General features: G+C 43.9%; 1 protein-coding gene across 2 annotated transcripts in view; it reads right to left on the bottom strand.

Annotated features, from left to right (window-relative positions):
• The window catches only part of LOC145351949 (dedicator of cytokinesis protein 2-like), a 595,946-nt gene that overhangs the window by 154,796 nt on the left and 422,876 nt on the right, over positions 1 to 18,274 (bottom strand). For both annotated transcript variants that reach the window (XM_080201765.1, XM_080201764.1), the window contains one exon: positions 2,963 to 3,041. In XM_080201765.1, the coding sequence (XP_080057891.1) occupies positions 2,963 to 3,041 (79 nt within the window). The remainder of the gene's footprint in view (positions 1 to 2,962; positions 3,042 to 18,274) is intronic.

An 18,274-nucleotide genomic window follows, 5' to 3' on the forward strand; every position in this document is an offset into this window, starting at 1 on the left:
GGCCTACTCCTGCTCCTATTTCTTATGTTCTTATGTTCTTTAGTAATCCAGAGACCAGGAGTAATGCTCTGGGTTTGAATTACACTATGGCAGATGGTGCAATTTAAATGGTGAAATGTGAATTCCATAAAGTAAACCTAGAATTAAAAGTCCAGTGCTGCCCCATGAACCCACCACTGATTGTCACAAGAACCCATCTGATTCATTAATTCCTTTCAGGAAAAGAAATCTGCCACCCTTACCTGATCTGTCCTACATGTCACTCAGTTCAACAGATGGGCAATAAATACCAGCAAAGTCCACACCCCCATAAATGAATCAAAAATAATCATTATCTCACGATTAAAAGAAGATGATTCAGTCATGATCTAATTGCTGGTTGTGGATTCTTGCTGAGAACAAATTGGCTCCTGTGTTTCCTACATTATGAAAGTGATTAAGCTTGAAATCCTTGATTATGAAGCACGTTGCGATGTTCCATGATTATAAAGGATGTTAAATAAATATGACTTCTTTCTTTAAATGTGAAAGTATGGGACAATGTTCTTCACTTTGAATATTGCTTTTAACATCATTGAAAAATGCAATATATCCACACTGAATTGAAAATGTTTCAAAGAATCGTAATAGGACCTTATAGCACACAAGAAGGTCATATGTGCCATTATGATTCTGCCAGCCCATTGAAAAAGCTGTTCAATTAGGCACACTTCACTGCTCTTTTCCCATTGTCCTATATATTTTTTTCTTTTCCAGGATTTATCCAATTCCCTTTTGAAAGTTACCATTACATTCACTTCTACAACACATTCAGGCATACATTCCAGATTAGCATAACTTGCTGTGTAAAAAGTAAATTCTCCTCCTCTCTGCATCTTTCACCAATTGTCTTAAAGCTGTAATGTCCGATAATCGAGATCCTGTTGTTAGAAACAGTTCTTCCTTACTCATTGTTTCAAATCATCTTGAATAGCTCCACAGAATCTTCCTTTCTCTCCTCGAAGGACGATCATCTCAGATTCTTTGGTCTTTCCATGTTAGATACAGAAGCAGCCCATCTATACACCTCAAGATCTGGATTACATTTTGGCTTGGTTGGATAAATAACTAGTAACATTTGCACTACACAAACACCAGGGAATGACCCTCTTCAACAAGACGGCATCAAACCATTTCCCCTTTGATGGTCAATGTCATTGCCATCACTGAATTTCCCTGAATATTACCATTGACCAGAAACTCAAAAGAAAATTATCCATGTAAATACTGGAACAATGCTGGCAATTCTGTGGCAAGTAACTCGCTTCCTGACTCGCAAAACCTGTTCACCTTTTACAAGGCACAAGTCAGGAATGTGGGGGAATACTTTCCACTCGCCTGGGAATGTGTAGACCCACCAACGCTCAAGAAGCTCAACTCCGTCAAACATAAAGCAGCCTCATTGATTAGCATCTCGTCCACCACCTTCAACTCCCTCCATCCTGACGCACATTCACAGCTGTGCGTACCATCTACAGGATGCCCTGCAGCAACTCACCAAGCTTCCTTCGACAGCACTTTCCCAAACCCGCATCCTCTTCCACCGAGAAGGGCAAAGGCAGCAGGCTCATAGGAACATCACCATCTGCAGGTTCCTCTCCAAGCCACTCGCCATCCTGACTTGGAGCAATAGCGGCCTTTAGTCCATTGTCACTTGGTCAAAATACTGGAACTCCCTTCCTAGCAAGCATTGTGGGTGTATCCACTTCACATGGACAACAGCATTCAAGAAGGTGGCTCACCAACATATTCTCAAGTACAATTAGCGTTGTGAAATGAAAGCTGGCCTAGCCAGCAACATTCACATCCCATGAAGGAATGGAAAAAAAGGCCTTCATCTTTCAAAATTGACTTATCGCTAAAGGAACTTCAACTTGCATCCTGTACTGGCCTTAAACTAAGCTTATATCCAGTCCATCAAACGTTCTCCTTTAATTCAAACCTCTGCGAAACGCCGGGGTCATTGGTCTGTGTTAGAGTCACCACACGAACGCAAGTTGCTATCTGATCATTTCACACCCATTTGGTCATCTTGGCAGCATAGTGATTAGCTCTGCCGCCTCACAACATCAGGGACCCAGGTTCGATTCCCAACTTGGGTCATTGCCTGTGCAGAGTTGTACGTTCTCATCATGTCTGTGTGTGTTCCTTCCAGGTGCTCTGTATTTCCTCCCTCAGTCCTAAAGACATGCTGGTTAGATACATTGACCATGCTAAATTCTCCTTCCTCAGTGTACCCCAGCAGACGCTGGAGTGTGACGACTCGGAGATTTTCATAGTAACTTCACTGCAGTGTTAATGTAAGCCTCTTTGTGACACTAATAAACAAACTGAACTGAGATGAGAACAACTTCCTTCACTCAGAGGTTTACGAATCCATGGAATTCTCTATCTCAGTAGATAGTCAGCTGTTTAAGCATACTCAAAACTGAGAACAAGGGATGTTTTGGACAACAAAGGAAACAAGGGACATGGGGATAGAGTGAGAAAGTAGAGTTAATCTACAGGTTCCTTCATTATCTTATTGAATGGCAAGATTCAGCACTCATGGCCACATTGCCTACCTCCCGTTACTTATGGTCTGAGCACCATGCTATTCTTCTCCTCAACCACAGGAGGTGCTCCAGCCAGCAGCCCAGGGAAAAAGCAGCAACGGTCATACAAAATACCATCTCTGTCAAGACGGTTGCTATTCTCAGCCAACCCAACATATAGATCCAGCAGTTTTAAATCTGAATTTCCAATAACATCATTGAAGTGTTAATGTAAGCCAACTTGTGACACCAATAAATAAACTAGAAAAAAAATTCAAAATTGGGAGGGTGCTGAAGTTTGTTATTGTTTTTGTGAGGCTCCAGTTTATTAAGACACCAGATTGATACCAATACTGATGTAGCTAATATTGATTGCCATACACTCCTACCTGTTGCTCAAAGTTCATGTTCTCCAGAAACTTATGGTTCATGGTTTCAGCAAACTTGTTAATCGCTCGTAGAAAGACTCTGTAAAAACAAAACCCAAAACAATCCATTAAACCACATTTATTAAAATGTCTGTTTGCAAAGGGTGGGTGATGGCATACACTGGAGCAGAACCCTCTTCAAACATTTGGGATCTGAAATCAAACTTAACACAGAATGAAGGTCTTCTTTCTCTGCAGTGTAAAGACTGAGGGTGGTCTCAAATCTAATGGGAGGGGGAGCTTTCTATTTTGGCATTTCCAATACACATCAGGAGCACACACCCAGCATTATTAAAGGATTTCTGCTCATTATTATATTACTCTCTGTGGGATCTCACTATGCATAAGTGGGCTGGCACTTACCCCTAAGTGGCAAAGTTTCAAATGCATTTAAACTGTAAAGTTTATTTAGTGTCACAAGTAGGCTTCAATAATGCTGCAATGAATCTACAATGAAAATCCCCTTGTTGTCACACTCCGGCACCTGCTTGGGTACACAGAGGGAGAATTTAGTATGGCCAATGCACCTAACCAGTACATCTTTCGGACTGGCTGTGAAGTATTCACTCAGAGGGTGGTGAGTGAGTTTCACTCAGAGGGTGGTGAGTGAGTGGAATCAGCTGCCATCGGTGGTGATGGAGGCAAACTCATTGGGGTTTTTTAAGAGACTTCTGGATGAGTACATGGGATTTAATGGGATTGAGGGTTATAGATAGGCCTGGTAGGTAGGGATATGATCGGCGCAACTTGTGGGCCAAAGGGCCTGTTTGTGCTGTAGTGTTCTATGTTCTATTTTGGGATTCCCTGAGGGTGTGAAAGATGCTGTAGAATTGCAAGTTTGTTATTGTCCCGCTCCATCATTTATGTAATTTTGTTGTCAATTCTTGGGTTATAGTTCTCTGGCATGTCAAGATGGCTGTCAACTGTGCTAGGCCAATTATAAATCACTATTTCAACACTAAGTAAACAAATAGAAACAAAATTGTTGCAAGAATCACTGTCTCAGAGTGATGAGACATGTCTGGTATTGAATCCTCTGCTCTCAATATTCTTCTCAATTAAGGAAGGAGCTTGGTACTGATTGTCTATCTTTAGCAGCATTTACAAGAAAGGCCCACGAGAGACGAGGAGACTAGGATAAGCAGGTCCTATTACTGATTTATGATTTCTCAGAGTCTAGCTTCCGGCACTAAGAACATGTTTCAGTCAGCCAAAGAGTGTTTCATCTATTAAAAATAATGTGGAGGCCCAAAGTCGATAGTTTTGCAATATGAAAGGCCAATTTTCTACTGTAATTTGCAGATCGCTCATGACATCTGCTACTAATTCACAGATCGTAAGTAGCTGGAAGCAAAACCAAACTTTCCTTGCTGGGTTTACAAAGGATAGAGACCAGAAAGACCAAGTACAAAGGAGCGTGGCCTACAGTGAATCAGTAGAACAGCTTTGATTTTGCCAGCAAGTTATGTGAAACATGCATCAGGGAACTGGTGGGCTGGTGAGGTGGAACAGCAGCACCAGAGCAACTGTCTCCTGAGCAATGTGGTTGAGATGGATGGTAAGAAGTCTCACATCACCAGGTTAGAGTCCAACAGGTTTATTTGACAGCACAAGCTTTCGGAGTGTCACTTCTTCTTCAGGTGAGTGAAGAGTTGTTTTCACAAACAGGGCATATATAGACACAATCTCAATTTACAAGATAATGGTTAGAATGCGAGTCTTTACATGTAATCAAGTCTTAAAGGTACAGACAATGTGAATGGAGAGAGGGCCAAGGACAGGTTAAATCGGTGTGTATTGTCTCCAGCCAGGACAGTTAGTGAGATTTTGCAAGCCCAGGCAAGTCATGGGGGTTACAGATAGTGTGACATGAACCCAAGATCCCGATTGAGACCATCCTCATGTGTGTAGAACTTGGCTATCAGATTCTGCTCAGTGATTCTGCACTGTCGTGTGTCATGAAGGCCGCCTTGGAGAACGCTTACATGAAGATCAGAGGCTGAATGCCCGTGACTGCTGAAGTGTTCCCTGACAGGAAGAGAACACTGGTGATTTTTGAGTGGTGATCATTCATCCATTGTTGACAGTCTTTGGACTGTGGGAGGAAACTGGAACACACAAAGAAAACCCACACAGACACGGAGAGAACATGCAGACTCCACACATACAGTGACACAAGCCAGGGATTGAACCTGGATCCCTAGCGCGATGAGACACAGGGCTAACCATTTTGCCACCATGCCATCTAATGGCTCTGCTGGGTTTGTGTTTTCTCCATGTGCAAATTATAGTCCGATCCCTTTCTCTTTCCCTTGGTGAAGATAGGATCCATCGGAAATGGAGTAGGGGCTTCTAGACCTCAGTCCTGATGCCACTTTGGATCAGACTTGATGGAGGAGGAGCTTTCCCATCCCTCCCACCATGGGAAACATAGTGTGTGGGGCGGGGGGGTGGACAATGCAAAGATCCGTTGACCTCGAGTGGGATTTTCCAAGTTTCGAGTGAGCACAGCCAAAATCTCCTACCCCACATCTATGCAAAAATCTAGGCCTTGGAGCCAAATCTTGCCCTGGTAAATTAAGAAAATTAAATTGATTAAAGCCTGTAGTTTGGTACGAAACAAAATAACATTGGCAGAATTGGCATAAAACTTTTGTTGTCCTTTAGTCATAGGAACCAGTCATGCCTACCCAGGCTGGATGTGACTCCAATACCACACATCATTGACTCATAACACCCTCAGGATGGGCAATAAATTCTGTTCTTACCAACAATACCCACAAATCATCCTGTAAAAAAAATCTGGCATTTTGTTCAAGCTAAATTAGTGGTTGCTTTCAACTAAGAATTGGTTAACACTGCCCCAAAATCCAAAAGCCCGAAAAATATAGGAGCAGAACGAGGTCATTCAGCCCATCGGGTCTGCCCCACCATTCAATGAGATCATGACTGGTCTGATGTGATAGTTCTCAACTCCAATTTCCCCCTTATCATCATAAACCTTGATTCCCTTAATGCTTAAAAATCTCTCAGCCTTGAACATACTTAACATACTTAAAGAGGCGGCTCGGTGGCACAGTGGTTAGCACTGCTGCCTCACAGGGCCAGGAACCCGGGTCCAATTCCAGCCTCAGGTCACTGTCTGTGTGGAGTCTGCATATTCTCCCCATGTCTACATAGGTTTTCTCCGGGTGCTCTGCTTTCTTCTCACAATCCAAAGATGTGCAGGTTAAGTTGATTTACATGACAAATTGATCCTAGTGTATTAGCGGGGTAAATACATGGGGTTACGGGAATAGTGTCTGGGTGGGACTGTGGTCGGTGCAGACTTGATGGGGTGAATGGCCTCCTAATGCATCGTAAGGATTCTATGATTGACTACCGAGCCTCTATTGCTTTCTGCAGTCAAGAATTTTGCAGATTCACTACCCTCTGAGAGGAGAAATTCTTCCACATTGCTGTCTTAAATACACAACCCTTTATCCTGAGATCATGCCTTTTAGACAAAGACTCTCCCACAAGGGGAAACATCTACCCTGTGAAGCTCCCTGAGAACCCTATATGTCTCAATAAGGTGGGTCGCTTCTCATTCTTCTAAACTTTAATGAGTACAGGCCCAAATCATTTCCAACGGGATGGCTAAGGTCAGTGGAAAAAAAACATTTTTAGCCACGAACAAAGTGGGAAAGGCCAGACAGCTAATCAGCTTCAACCAGACAGTGGACACCAGACTCTCAATGTGGCAGGACATCTGAAAATGTGGTTTTGAAACTGAGCCCTTCCAACCATCTGCTCTGGAATCTGTGGTTCATGTAATGACTAAAATTAGTTACTCTTTCATGAAAATTTACATAAACTTATTCATATAATAAAATGCTGCAGCAAGCAGAATTATGCTAATAAGTTCCACATACATAATTTGAACTTCCCGTGGCAGTAATGGGAGGGGGGAGGGGCAGGATTGAATGGAAGCTTAAATTTTTGTAATTATGTTGCAAATAAAAGGCAGTGCCTGTCAAATTGATCGCTCATTGAGCGCAGGTAGCTGAGTTCACACTTAATTGGGAAGAGAAAGAAAAAAAATCAGGTAGTCTTTTACTGAGGCCTACAGGCCATGGCCTCAGGCAAAAAGCACACAATTTCACTTCCAGCTAATTCATCCACCAAGCCAACTAGCTGCAGAATTCACATCACAGCTCCACTGCCGATTCAAAATTTATACACTGTTTTTATCAGCAAGACAAAGCTTATTTTAAAAAGGAGAAAAAGGAGGAATGAAGCAAAGTCACTCCAGGCCAATGAGTTTAGTGTCAGTCGTGCCGAAAATTGCTCGAATCCATCACTGGGATCGAGCAAGTGAGCACTTAGGGAAGCATAAGCTGATTAGCGAGAGTCAGCAGAGTTTGCCAAAAGGTCAATCATGGCTAACTGAGCTAATAGAGTTTTTTTTTGTCAAGGAGTCACTGAGTTGTACTGAGAGGAGGATCGATGGACATGGTATAATGGATTTTGAGAAAGCTTTTGATGAAGTTCCGCATGATGAACGTGGAGCCGACTCTATGGCTTGAAAAGCAAATGGGAGGGGTGGAGCTGGTGTAAAAGCGACATTCTCAGACTGGTGGTCAAGGGTAAAGTGATTTCCCTCAGGCACTGGTACTGGGATCCCAGATTTTCACTCTATATAGAAATGAGTTGGATAAGAGGGTGCCGAATATACCTTTGAGCTTGCAGATGGCACTAAGCTCAGAGGTGGAGTGAATTGTGAGAAAAGAGGGCAGTAAACTGCAATGGGACAGGTTGCGGTTGGGAAAAATAATAGCAGGCGTAGTTGAACATAAAATGTAAGGTTGCACACTTTAGATGTTAGACTGGCAAAATAGAGGATAATCTAAACGGGAAAACATGGCGACAGGTGAGCAAAGAGATTAAGGACTCTAAGTTGATCTAAATCATTAAACATCAACTTACAGATGGAAAAGGTCAATTGGATATTGGGCTCCACCACAAGAGGCACCAGAAATAAAAGTGGGGAAGTAACACTGTGATTTTGCAGCAAATTGGTTAGGTCCCAATCAGTGTACACTCTTCAATTTTGGCTCACCCAACAGAGGGTGGAGACACCGGTCTTAGAATAAAATCAGCCACAAATCACCAGGAATTTACCGAGAATGAAGGAGTTGTTCGATGATAAACAGACTGATCAAATTTGAGATGAGATTGAGCATAATCTGATTGAGGTGTTCAAAATAAGTAGACAACTCTCAGGCCTGGATAAGGAATGATTCTTTAATAGTCAAATCTGGAACCAGCAGGCAGGCTAAGACCAGGAGGTGGGTTGGTCCTGCCGCCTGCACTTATCATTAACTTGTAAGCTCACTGTCTATAATTTTCAGTCCATTAGGGATGACTGGTGAGTAAGGCTCTTCCCTGCTACTGTGCATTGCAAAACTGGAATTCAAACTAATCAGCTTAAAAGTTGGTCGAAGGAAATCCTCACTGACAATACTCATCGAAGGAAATGCTAGACCTATTTCCCTGCAAGAAAGATTCTCCAAGGCTTTTAACAAGGAAGGGAAAGTAAGAATATTCAGGTGTATAGTGAAAGAGAAGAGGATTATAAATCAAAACAAAATAACTGCTTTGTGATAACAAAATAGTGGGCCAGGCTTAATGGCCTCTTCCTATTTCAAGAGTAATAATCCCCTTCTCTTCCACCATACCCCTAACTATTCTTATTTTCCCTTCCTCATAAAAAGCCTTGGAGGATTGTTCTTACTTCCAGGGGAATAGGTATTGCATTTCTGTCAATGACCCATGTCAATAAGTATTTCTTTAGACCAATTTTTAAACTGATGAGCTTGAACTCCAATTTTCCAATGCACATCATGAAGAAGTCAGTGTTGAGAAAAGGATTCTTCTCTTTTATCTTCTGTGTCCAACAGTGACGTCAATCTTCTGAGTTTGGCAAGGGTGAGTACTGGGTTGGTATGGTCCAATGCAGAGAAGTGTGAGAGGGTGCCCATTCTTAGTGGCGCTCAGGAGTATAGGAATCAGATTCTCAGTACACACATTAACCTGTGTGTGTTAAGGCTGGGAAATAAGATCAGAGGCACTGGGTCCGTCCAAGGAGCAGATGTGCAACGATGTCAGGGACATCTACATGGTTCATGGGAGTGAAGGGGTGTGGGGGAAACAATGTGGTCTGGCGTTGGAGGTGAAGAGTGGAGTCATGAATGGACCTTTGCCGTTACAGAATAAGAGAAATCATAATAATGTTGAGGGATTTGCAACGGGGGGGGGGGGGAGGGTGGGAGGGTAGATGACATTACAGGGTCTAAAGTAAAGGAGAGGGTGCAGGTAAGGGGAGAGCCCAAGGATGAAACTATGAAGCTGGGCTTGCGCTTAATATAAAAAGGGATAGCAAGAGTTTTTATAAATATATAAAAAGGAAGAGGCTGGCTAGGGTGAACATTGGTGCCTTAGAGGATGTGAGGGGGGACTTAGTGGTAGGGGATGGGGATATGGCTGAGGCCCTGAATAACTTTTTTGTTTCTGTCTTCACGGAGGAGGACGTGAATAATTTGCCGGGTGTAAGAGATGGAAAGGTGGTAGGACTGGAGGGTCTTAATGACATTACTGTTACTAGAGAGGAGGTGCTCGACAGACTGGAAGGACTGATTGTGGACAAGTCGCCAGGACCGGATGGAATGCATCCGAGGGTTCTGAAAGAAATGGCGGAGGTGATAGTGGATGCCTTGGTGGTTATTTTCCAGACGTCGCTGGATTCCGGGGAAGTGCCGGAAGATTGGAAAACGGCTAATGTTACGCCGTTGTTTAAGAAGGGTGCCAGGCAAAAGGCAGGGAATTATAGGCCGGTTAGTTTAATGTCCGTTGTAGGTAAAATGTTAGAATCCGTCATCAAGGAGGAAATAACGAGGCATCTTGAGAGGAATTGCTTGATAGAGCAGACGCAGCACGGTTTCGTTAAAGGGAAGTCGTGTCTGACAAATTTACTGGAGTTCTATGAGGATGTGTCTAGGGCGGTGGATAGAGGAGAGCCGGTGGATGTGGTCTTTCTGGATTTTCAGAAGGCGTTTGACAAGGTACCTCACAGGAGGTTATTACAGAAGGTCAGGGGACAGGGAGTTGGGGGTAGGGTGTTAGCGTGGATAGAGGATTGGTTGTCAAATAGGAGGCAGAGAGTGGGGGTCAATGGGTGCTATTCGGATTGGCGGATGGTGACTAGTGGAGTGCCTCAGGGGTCGGTGCTGGGGCCTCAGCTATTCACCATTTATATAGATGATCTGGAGGAGGGAACCGAGTGTAGGGTGTCGAAATTTGCTGATGACACCAAGATTGGAGGAAAGGCAAATTGTGCGGAGGGTGGTGAGAGTCTACAGAAGGATCTAGATAGGCTGGGCGAATGGGCCAGGAAATGGCAAATGGAATTTAATGTTGGCAAGTGCGAGGTGGTCCACTTTGGTAGGAATAATGGTAGGAAGGATTATCACTTTACGTGGCGAAAAACTGCAGCAGGCGACGGTGCAGAGGGACCTCGGGGTCCTTGTGCATGAGTCGCAAAAACCCAGCTTGCAGGTGCAGCAGGTGGTCAGGAAGGCGAATGGGATGCTGGCCTTCATAGCGAGGGGGATTGAATATAAAAGTAGGGAGGTCTTGCTGCGTCTGTATAGGGCATTGGTGAGGCCGCAGCTGGAGTACTGTGTGCAGTTTTGGGCGCCGTACTTACGCAAGGATATTTTGGCCTTGGAGGGAGTGTAGAGGAGGTTTACTAGGCTGATTCCAGAGTTGAGGGTGTTGAACTATGAGGAGAGGCTGAATAAACTAGGCTTGTACTCGTTTGAGTTTAGAAGAATGAGGGAAGATCTCATTGAGACGTATAAGATGTTGAATGGGATGGGATAGGATAGAGGTGGAGAGGCTCTTCTCGCTCAGAAAGGACAGTGGGACGAGAGGGCACAGCCTCAGGATAAAGGGGGGACGGTTTAGAACAGAGTTGAGGAGGAACTTCTTCACTCAAAGAGTGGTGAATCTCTGGAATTCTCTGCCCGTTGAAGTGGTGGAGGCTGCCTCGCTCAATATTTTTAAGACGCGGGTTGATAGGTTTTTGATAAGTGAGGGGATTAAGGGTTATGGGGAGAGGGCGGGAATGTGGAACTGAGCCACGACAGATCAGCCATGATCTTATTGAATGGCGGGGCAGGCTCGAGGGGCTAAATGGCCTACTCCTGCTCCTATTTCTTATGTCTTATGTATGTAGGACGGCATGGTGGCACAATGGTTAGCACTGCTGCCTCACAGCGCCAGGGACCCAGGTTCGATTCCTGGCTTGGGTGACTTTCTGTGTACAGTTTGCATGTTCTTCCCTTGTCTGCGTGGGTTTCCTCCGGGTGCTCCGGTTTCCTCCCACACTCCAAAGATGTGAGGGTTAGGTGGATTCTTATGTTCTTATTAACAGTGTAAATATGTGGAGTTACCAGGATAGGGCATGGGCGGGATTGTTGTCGGTGCAGGCTCGATGGGCCGAATGGTCTCCTTCTGCGCAGTAAGGAATCTACTCTAGATGATGGGGAGACCAACCTGGTAATACTACATTGAAACAGGAGGCCTGGAGCTTAAGAGCAAGTGCAGCAGGAGGTCCTTAGGTTGTGGAGAGGCAGGCATTAGGGAGGAAGGTAAGACTCCAGTGGGCAGAAGCAGGACAGGTGGAGAGTAAAAGCAATGTAGGGTCATCTCATTCTTCAATCAGACCATTGAGAACAAGTTCCCAGTGATTCAGCAATCACAATGTCACTGTGACCTGATGATATCAGTCTAACTCAGCCACCTAAAGTTTATTTACTAGTCACAAGTAAGGCTTACATTGCAATGAAGTTACAGAGAAATTCCCCTAGTCACCATATTCCAGTGCATGTTCGGGTCAATGCACCTAACCAGCATACCTTTCAGATTGTGGGAGGAACCAGAGCACCCAGAGGAAACCCACGCAGACATGGGGAGAACGAGCAAACTCCACACAGATAGTGATCCAAGCTGGGAATCGAACCCAGATCCTTGGCGCCGTGAGGTAGCAGTGCTAACCACTGTGCCACGGTGCCCAACGTGTGTTGGGTAATAATACTTATTTTCCTCCCTCAGATCCATCCTCCCGAGCCAGCCAGGATCCCAGAACCTTCCACTTACACTGGAGGTACCGCTGACAGATATACCTGCATCACCTGCTCTCCCTGAACCAAGTACCAGCATAGACAGAATCATAAAATCCCTACAGTGCAGAAGGAGGCTATTTGGCCCATCAAGCCTACATCAACAAAATCCCATCCAGGCCCTCATGTACACCTTGCACACTCTTGACAGTAAAGGGGTGAATTTAGTATGGCCAATCCACCTAACTTGAACTTCTTTAAACTGTGGGAGGAAACTCATACAGACACGAGGAAAACTTACAAATTCCACATAGACAGACACCCAAGGCTGGAATTGAACATGGGTCCCTGATGCTACGAGGAAGCAATGCTAACCACTGTACCTACAGACCTTGGGTCTGATGGTTGCACACTATTTGAATATTCATGCAGCGATAGCCCTTACTATTGACGAATGTGCTCTGCTGGCCAGCTGGCACTTTGATGGGCACACGGGTGCAATCAATAGCACCCTGGATTCAGGGAAACCCTACAATTGCTGTGAAGCCTCTGGCCCACTCAGCCTGGCTGGCATGATCCATCCTGAAATGGATAAGCGTCATTACCCAGCAGTGCAGAATGTCAGTCACCAGCATGACACAGCTAACTGGGAGGATCCACAAAGTTCACCCACTAGAAAAATCTGGAGGCATAAAAGTTAAGGGATACAGTGACCTTGGGAGCCAAGAGCATGGAGAATCCACCCACGCAGTTGGAAGGTATCCCTGATCTGATCAGCTGGCAAATGATCGTGACTTTTTCCTTTGAAAAGCAGAGCCTCCTGGGGGACCTCTGTCATGTCAAGGTAGTTGGATCACTTCCTGTAGACCCTGGCAGTTGCATAATGGCATCTCCTGCCGGCCAGGAGAGGTGACGCCTGTGGTGTCCTCTCTCTTCAAGCCCCTCTCTTCCTCCTCAGAGGGGGAGCTGAGTAAACAGTACCCATCTATTGATATACAAGCAGGGCTGACCCCTGCACTGTAGGTGGCAATGGTTGAAATTTACAGAGCAATCCTACAAGATTAAGATGTCCTGAAAGCTCAGGAAATATGTAAATCCTTCACAGGAAATCAATGAATACGGTCACAAAACTCTAGGCTAAGCCTACACCAACTCCTACTAGCTCAACCTGCCTTTGCCCCTGTATCCTTTTATCCCGCCCTGTGGTGACTAATCAACAAAAACAGATTGGCCGCCTGCTCATGTTGCCAACCTACAAATTGCGTGGGCTAAGTAATATTCACATCAATTGGACTCTTAATCCTCTTAACTTTGACAAAGTATCACATCGTAGATTGTTGCTTGAGGTTAAATCTCACAGGATCCAGGGTGAGGTGTCTAAATGGATACAAAATTGGCTCCTTGGCAGAAGCCAGAGGGTGATCATAAAGAGTTGTTTTTCAAACTGGAGGCTTGTGGCCAGCAGTGTGCCTCAGGGATCAGTGCTGGGTCCATTGTTATTTGTTATTTATATTAATGATTTGGATGAGAATATAAGGGGCATGGTTCGTAAATTTGCAGATTACACTAATATTGGTGGCATAGAGGACAATGAAAAATGTTATCTCCAATTGCAACGGGATCTTGATCAATTGGGCCAGTGGGCTGACGAATGGCAGATGGAGTTTAATTTAGACAAATGCGAGGTGATGCATTTTGATAGATTGAATCAGGACAGGACTTACTCAGTTAAAGGTAGGGCATTGGGAAGAGTTACAGAACAAAGAGATCTAGGGGTCTAGCTCCTTGAAAGTAGAGGACAGAGTGGTGAAGAAGGCATCCGGCATGCTTGGCTTCATCAGTCAGAACATTGAATACAGGAGTTGGAATGTCTTGTTGAAGTTGTACAAGACATTGGTAAGGCCACACTTGGACTACTGTGTGCAATTTTGGTCATCCTATTACAGAAAGGATATTATTAAACTAGAAAGAGTGCAGAAAAGATTTACTGGGATGCTACTGGGACTTGATGGATTGAGTTATAGGGAGAGGCTGGATGTACTGGGATTATTTTCTCTGGAGCGTAGAAGGCTGAGGGGTGATGATATAGAGGTCTATAAAATAATGAGGGGCACAGATCAGCTAGACAGTCAATATCTTTTCCCAAAGGTGGGGGAGTCTAAAACTAGAGGGCATAGGTTTAAGGTGAGAGGGGAGAGATACAAAAGTGTCCAGAGGGGCAATTTTTTCACACAGAGGGCGGTGAGTGTCTGGAACAATGCCAGATGTAGTAGTAGAGGTGGGTACAATTTTGTATTTTAAAAAGCATTTAGATAGTTACATGGGTACGATGGGTATAGAGAGATATGGGCCGAATGTGGGCAATTGGGATCAGCTCAGGGGTTTAAAAAATGAGCGTTACAGACAAGTTAGGCCGAAGAGCCTGTTTCCATGCTTTAAACCTCTATGACTCTGACTAGCTTTAACTAGCTCTGAATTGTTGATGGACACGCATCTGACTCACACTTGCATCCACCAACAGAAATATTGCACAAATGCACAATGATGCTTGGACACGACCCAAAGTCTTACTGTGCAATTTCACACATTTGTATGTTGAATGCATGCCCGCACTTTCAATGTAAAATTCCGATCAATAATTTTACCACAAATTGGCTTTCGTTTTTCACCTCTCCCAGGAGATTGTATGATTTTGGATACGTTGCAGGTTGGCGACATATATATTGTGATACAAAAGGCATCGCAGTTGTGTGAGATGGAGCAGGGAGTCTTTTCTGGTCCTTCAATGGTCATACATTTATAAGCATGCAGGAGAAAGGAAAGGCGGGGGAGGTGAGAAGTTCTGCAGTCATAAGATCTTGGAAAGGGTACATGAAGAGGAGGATAATGTGTTGCTTGTCTTGATTGCAGCTTAATGAGGGTGTGGGGTGGAAGGAGAGTGTTTAAAAAGAAAGCAATTGAGATAAGGCTGTAGAAAAGCTGCATATCTAATACTAAGATGTATTGGTGTTGTCTAGATTATTAGACTTGTGACTGCTTTTCAGACACTTCTTCAATAACACTAAACACTCCGGGCCAGCAATAATGATTAAGAGAATGTAACCTCCCCATATACCTGACAGGCATGCATGTTATTAAGACTTTAATCGTCACATACAATATCAGGAAGAGATAACTCTCCCTCAAGGCTGTGTCTTGGAATAAGTAAATATAGGTTCTCCATGTGGCTCCATGTCACTGTAAACCAGAATAAATTAAAACTCTCTCGTGGGTTGTGTATGTGAAACAGAGATGAGACAATATCTCACTATATATTTCATACGAGTGCATGGGATGACTCTCGTGTAGCCATGTCTTTAACTAGCCACCATATTTCAACACTGAGAGATCACTGAACCCATGTCAATAAATTAGAGTCATTGTAAAAGACAACATTTCATCTCATTGGATTCTTCATTTTCATTAAAGCAATGGAAGTTTCACAATTGAAAAACTGATATGAAGTTATCCTTGTAGTTGGATCATGTATTCCACAGTACACTACAGAGACTTGCTAATTAAAGCACAGCAACTGTCTGGGCATTAGACTTGTCAGGCTGCATGCACTACTGTTGGAAGGACATCATCATCTTATATTTCCACACTTTTCACTCACAAAGCCACGTCGGCCATCTTATTTGAGCAAGGTCCACACTGTGGGCAGAAATCATGAGATTTGGCCAGATTTAAATAATAGTTTGATGCAAATGAGGTATGTTCATGTGCCATTTTTCACAACACAGCTGTTGCCTGCCACACGAAGCAGGCCAGCCATCGACCTCCGCAAGCTCCTAAATCAGATCCGTGGACTTAGCTTAGAGCTTCAAAAAAGACAGATAAAATTATCCTGAGGGGCTGGATTTGTATGGGAATTGGAAAGTGGGTTTATCGGCAGGCAACAAAGACGCCCCAACACAAATCGGGAACCAATCTGCACCTTCATCGAGGCAGGAGCGTAATTGGCGGGGGGACAGGTTCACCAGTCCATTATTGGCTGGGGGAAGGTGGAACTGAGGTAGGACATCACTGGTAGGCATTCCTTTGGCTGCAGTCTCTATGTATGATTTTAGGAAAAGGAAAAAGAGCTTGCGCCTTCAAATCAGCCAGGGCAGATGGAGAGCTGGAACTGGAGTAAGGTAGAGGAATAGTGCTCTTAACATTTAATTGCTATACAAAACTTTTGTCCATAACTTCAATTTTTTAAAATCATGTAAAACATTTTCAATGCTGCCATTTTCAGTGTTGCCGACATATTGGAGCTGTTCAGCTCTACTCAATTCCCAATGGCTGCAGGACCCCATGAAACCCTTGGAACTTTAAAAGGCATGTTCTTAATGAGCTCCAGAATTACATAAATGGGCCCAATCGACAATGCAGGTGATTTTGTTTTCCCACCCGCATGAAAGTCAACTGGGTCAGGGATGGAAATGGCAGATTGTCGTTGGTGAGTTGTTTTCTTTTGGTTGTCCACCTCCATGCCAGCCTGATTCAGCCCATGAAAATCTGGCCCAAGGTGTCAACTCCGGCTTAATGAGTTGCACTCCTGCTCAAGTCGGGATGTCTTTGGATTTACTTTGCACTCCAGGCACATATTTTCAGCTGACATTGACGTCTTGCAGATGGGGCATTCGCCCAAGGCCCAATCTGCCCTCTGAGGGAGACATAAAAGATTGCACAACACTGCTTTGTAGAGGAGTAGAAATGTTTTCCTTTGGAACAGCATTGCCAAAACAGATAATCTATTTAACATCAAATTACTGTTTCTGGGGTCATTACAACCATGACTAGACTTCAGAAGGAATTTGTTGGTTGTAAATTTGGTAAGGTTGGTTGTAGCATTTTCAATGCTCTGAGGGTCTATAGGGGGCTATAGAGGTGCAGGCATTTCCCTTTCTTTTGTTGTCACCTTATCTTCACGCTTGATCTCTGATGGAAGAATTATATCTTTAGATGTGTCTTTCTTGCAATGTGAGCTGCTGCTTGCTTTAATTGATACTATTCAGCTCGAAGCTCAGAGAAGCAGCTGGATGAGAGAGATTAATCGGGTGCTGTTTCTGCCCTGTGGCAGTATAATGGCTGTCCTGATGGAAACAATCTCCATCCTTGCAGCTGAATGCTGATAGAATTACACTTCAGTGATCAAGTCTTCCATAAATTCAAATCATTGTTTTAACATCAGAATACAATCAGTGTTAAATCAGAAGAGAGGCCAACTTCATCTCATCCATCTGGAATACTAACGCTACAGTCTTCTCATTATAGATAGCATCAAGATCTTTCTTGAGTGAATCTGGTGTCCTTGACATCGACTCCACTTCTTGTGCTTCACCACCTCTATAAAGGAATTATTTCTGTTCTAAGCACTTCTTTCAAGAGCAACAATAACAATTGCAGCTTACATCTAAGTGTTGCAAAATCTCAAGGTGATTGATGATAGCATTATCAACCCCAAACATAATCTCTTCCACCTTCTTCCATCAGGAAAAAGATACTGAAGTCTGAGATCATGTAGCAACCGACTCAAGAACAGCTTCTTCCCCGCTGCCATCAGACTTTTGAATGGACCTACTTTATATTAAGTTGATCTTTCTCTACACCCTAGCTATGACTGTAACATTATATTCTGCACCTTTTGCTTTCCTTCCTCCTGATGTACTCTATGAATAGTATGCTTGTCTGTATGACACACAAGTATTCCAATACATGTGACAATAACAAATCAAATCCAATCAACAAAGAGTTAGAATCATAAAATCCCTACAATGAAGAAGGAGGCCATTTGGCCCATTGACTTCGCACCGGCAATAATCCCACACAGCCCCTATTATTGTAAACCCACATATTTATCCCACTAACCTATGCATTCTGGGACACCAAGGGGCAATTTAGCATCATCAATGCACCTAACCCACACATCTTTAGACTGTGGGAGGAAACCAGAGCACCTGGAGGGAACCCACTCAGACACAGGGAGACACTCCACATAGACCAGTGATCCAAACCTGGAATTGAACCCAGATTCTTAGATCTGAGGCAGCAGTGCTAACCACTGTGCCACTATGCCGCCCAT

Source organism: Carcharhinus amblyrhynchos, chromosome 13 (assembly GCF_965287045.1).
Source record: "Carcharhinus amblyrhynchos chromosome 13, sCarAmb.v2.hapA, whole genome shotgun sequence".
Taxonomy (NCBI): domain Eukaryota; kingdom Metazoa; phylum Chordata; class Chondrichthyes; order Carcharhiniformes; family Carcharhinidae; genus Carcharhinus; species Carcharhinus amblyrhynchos.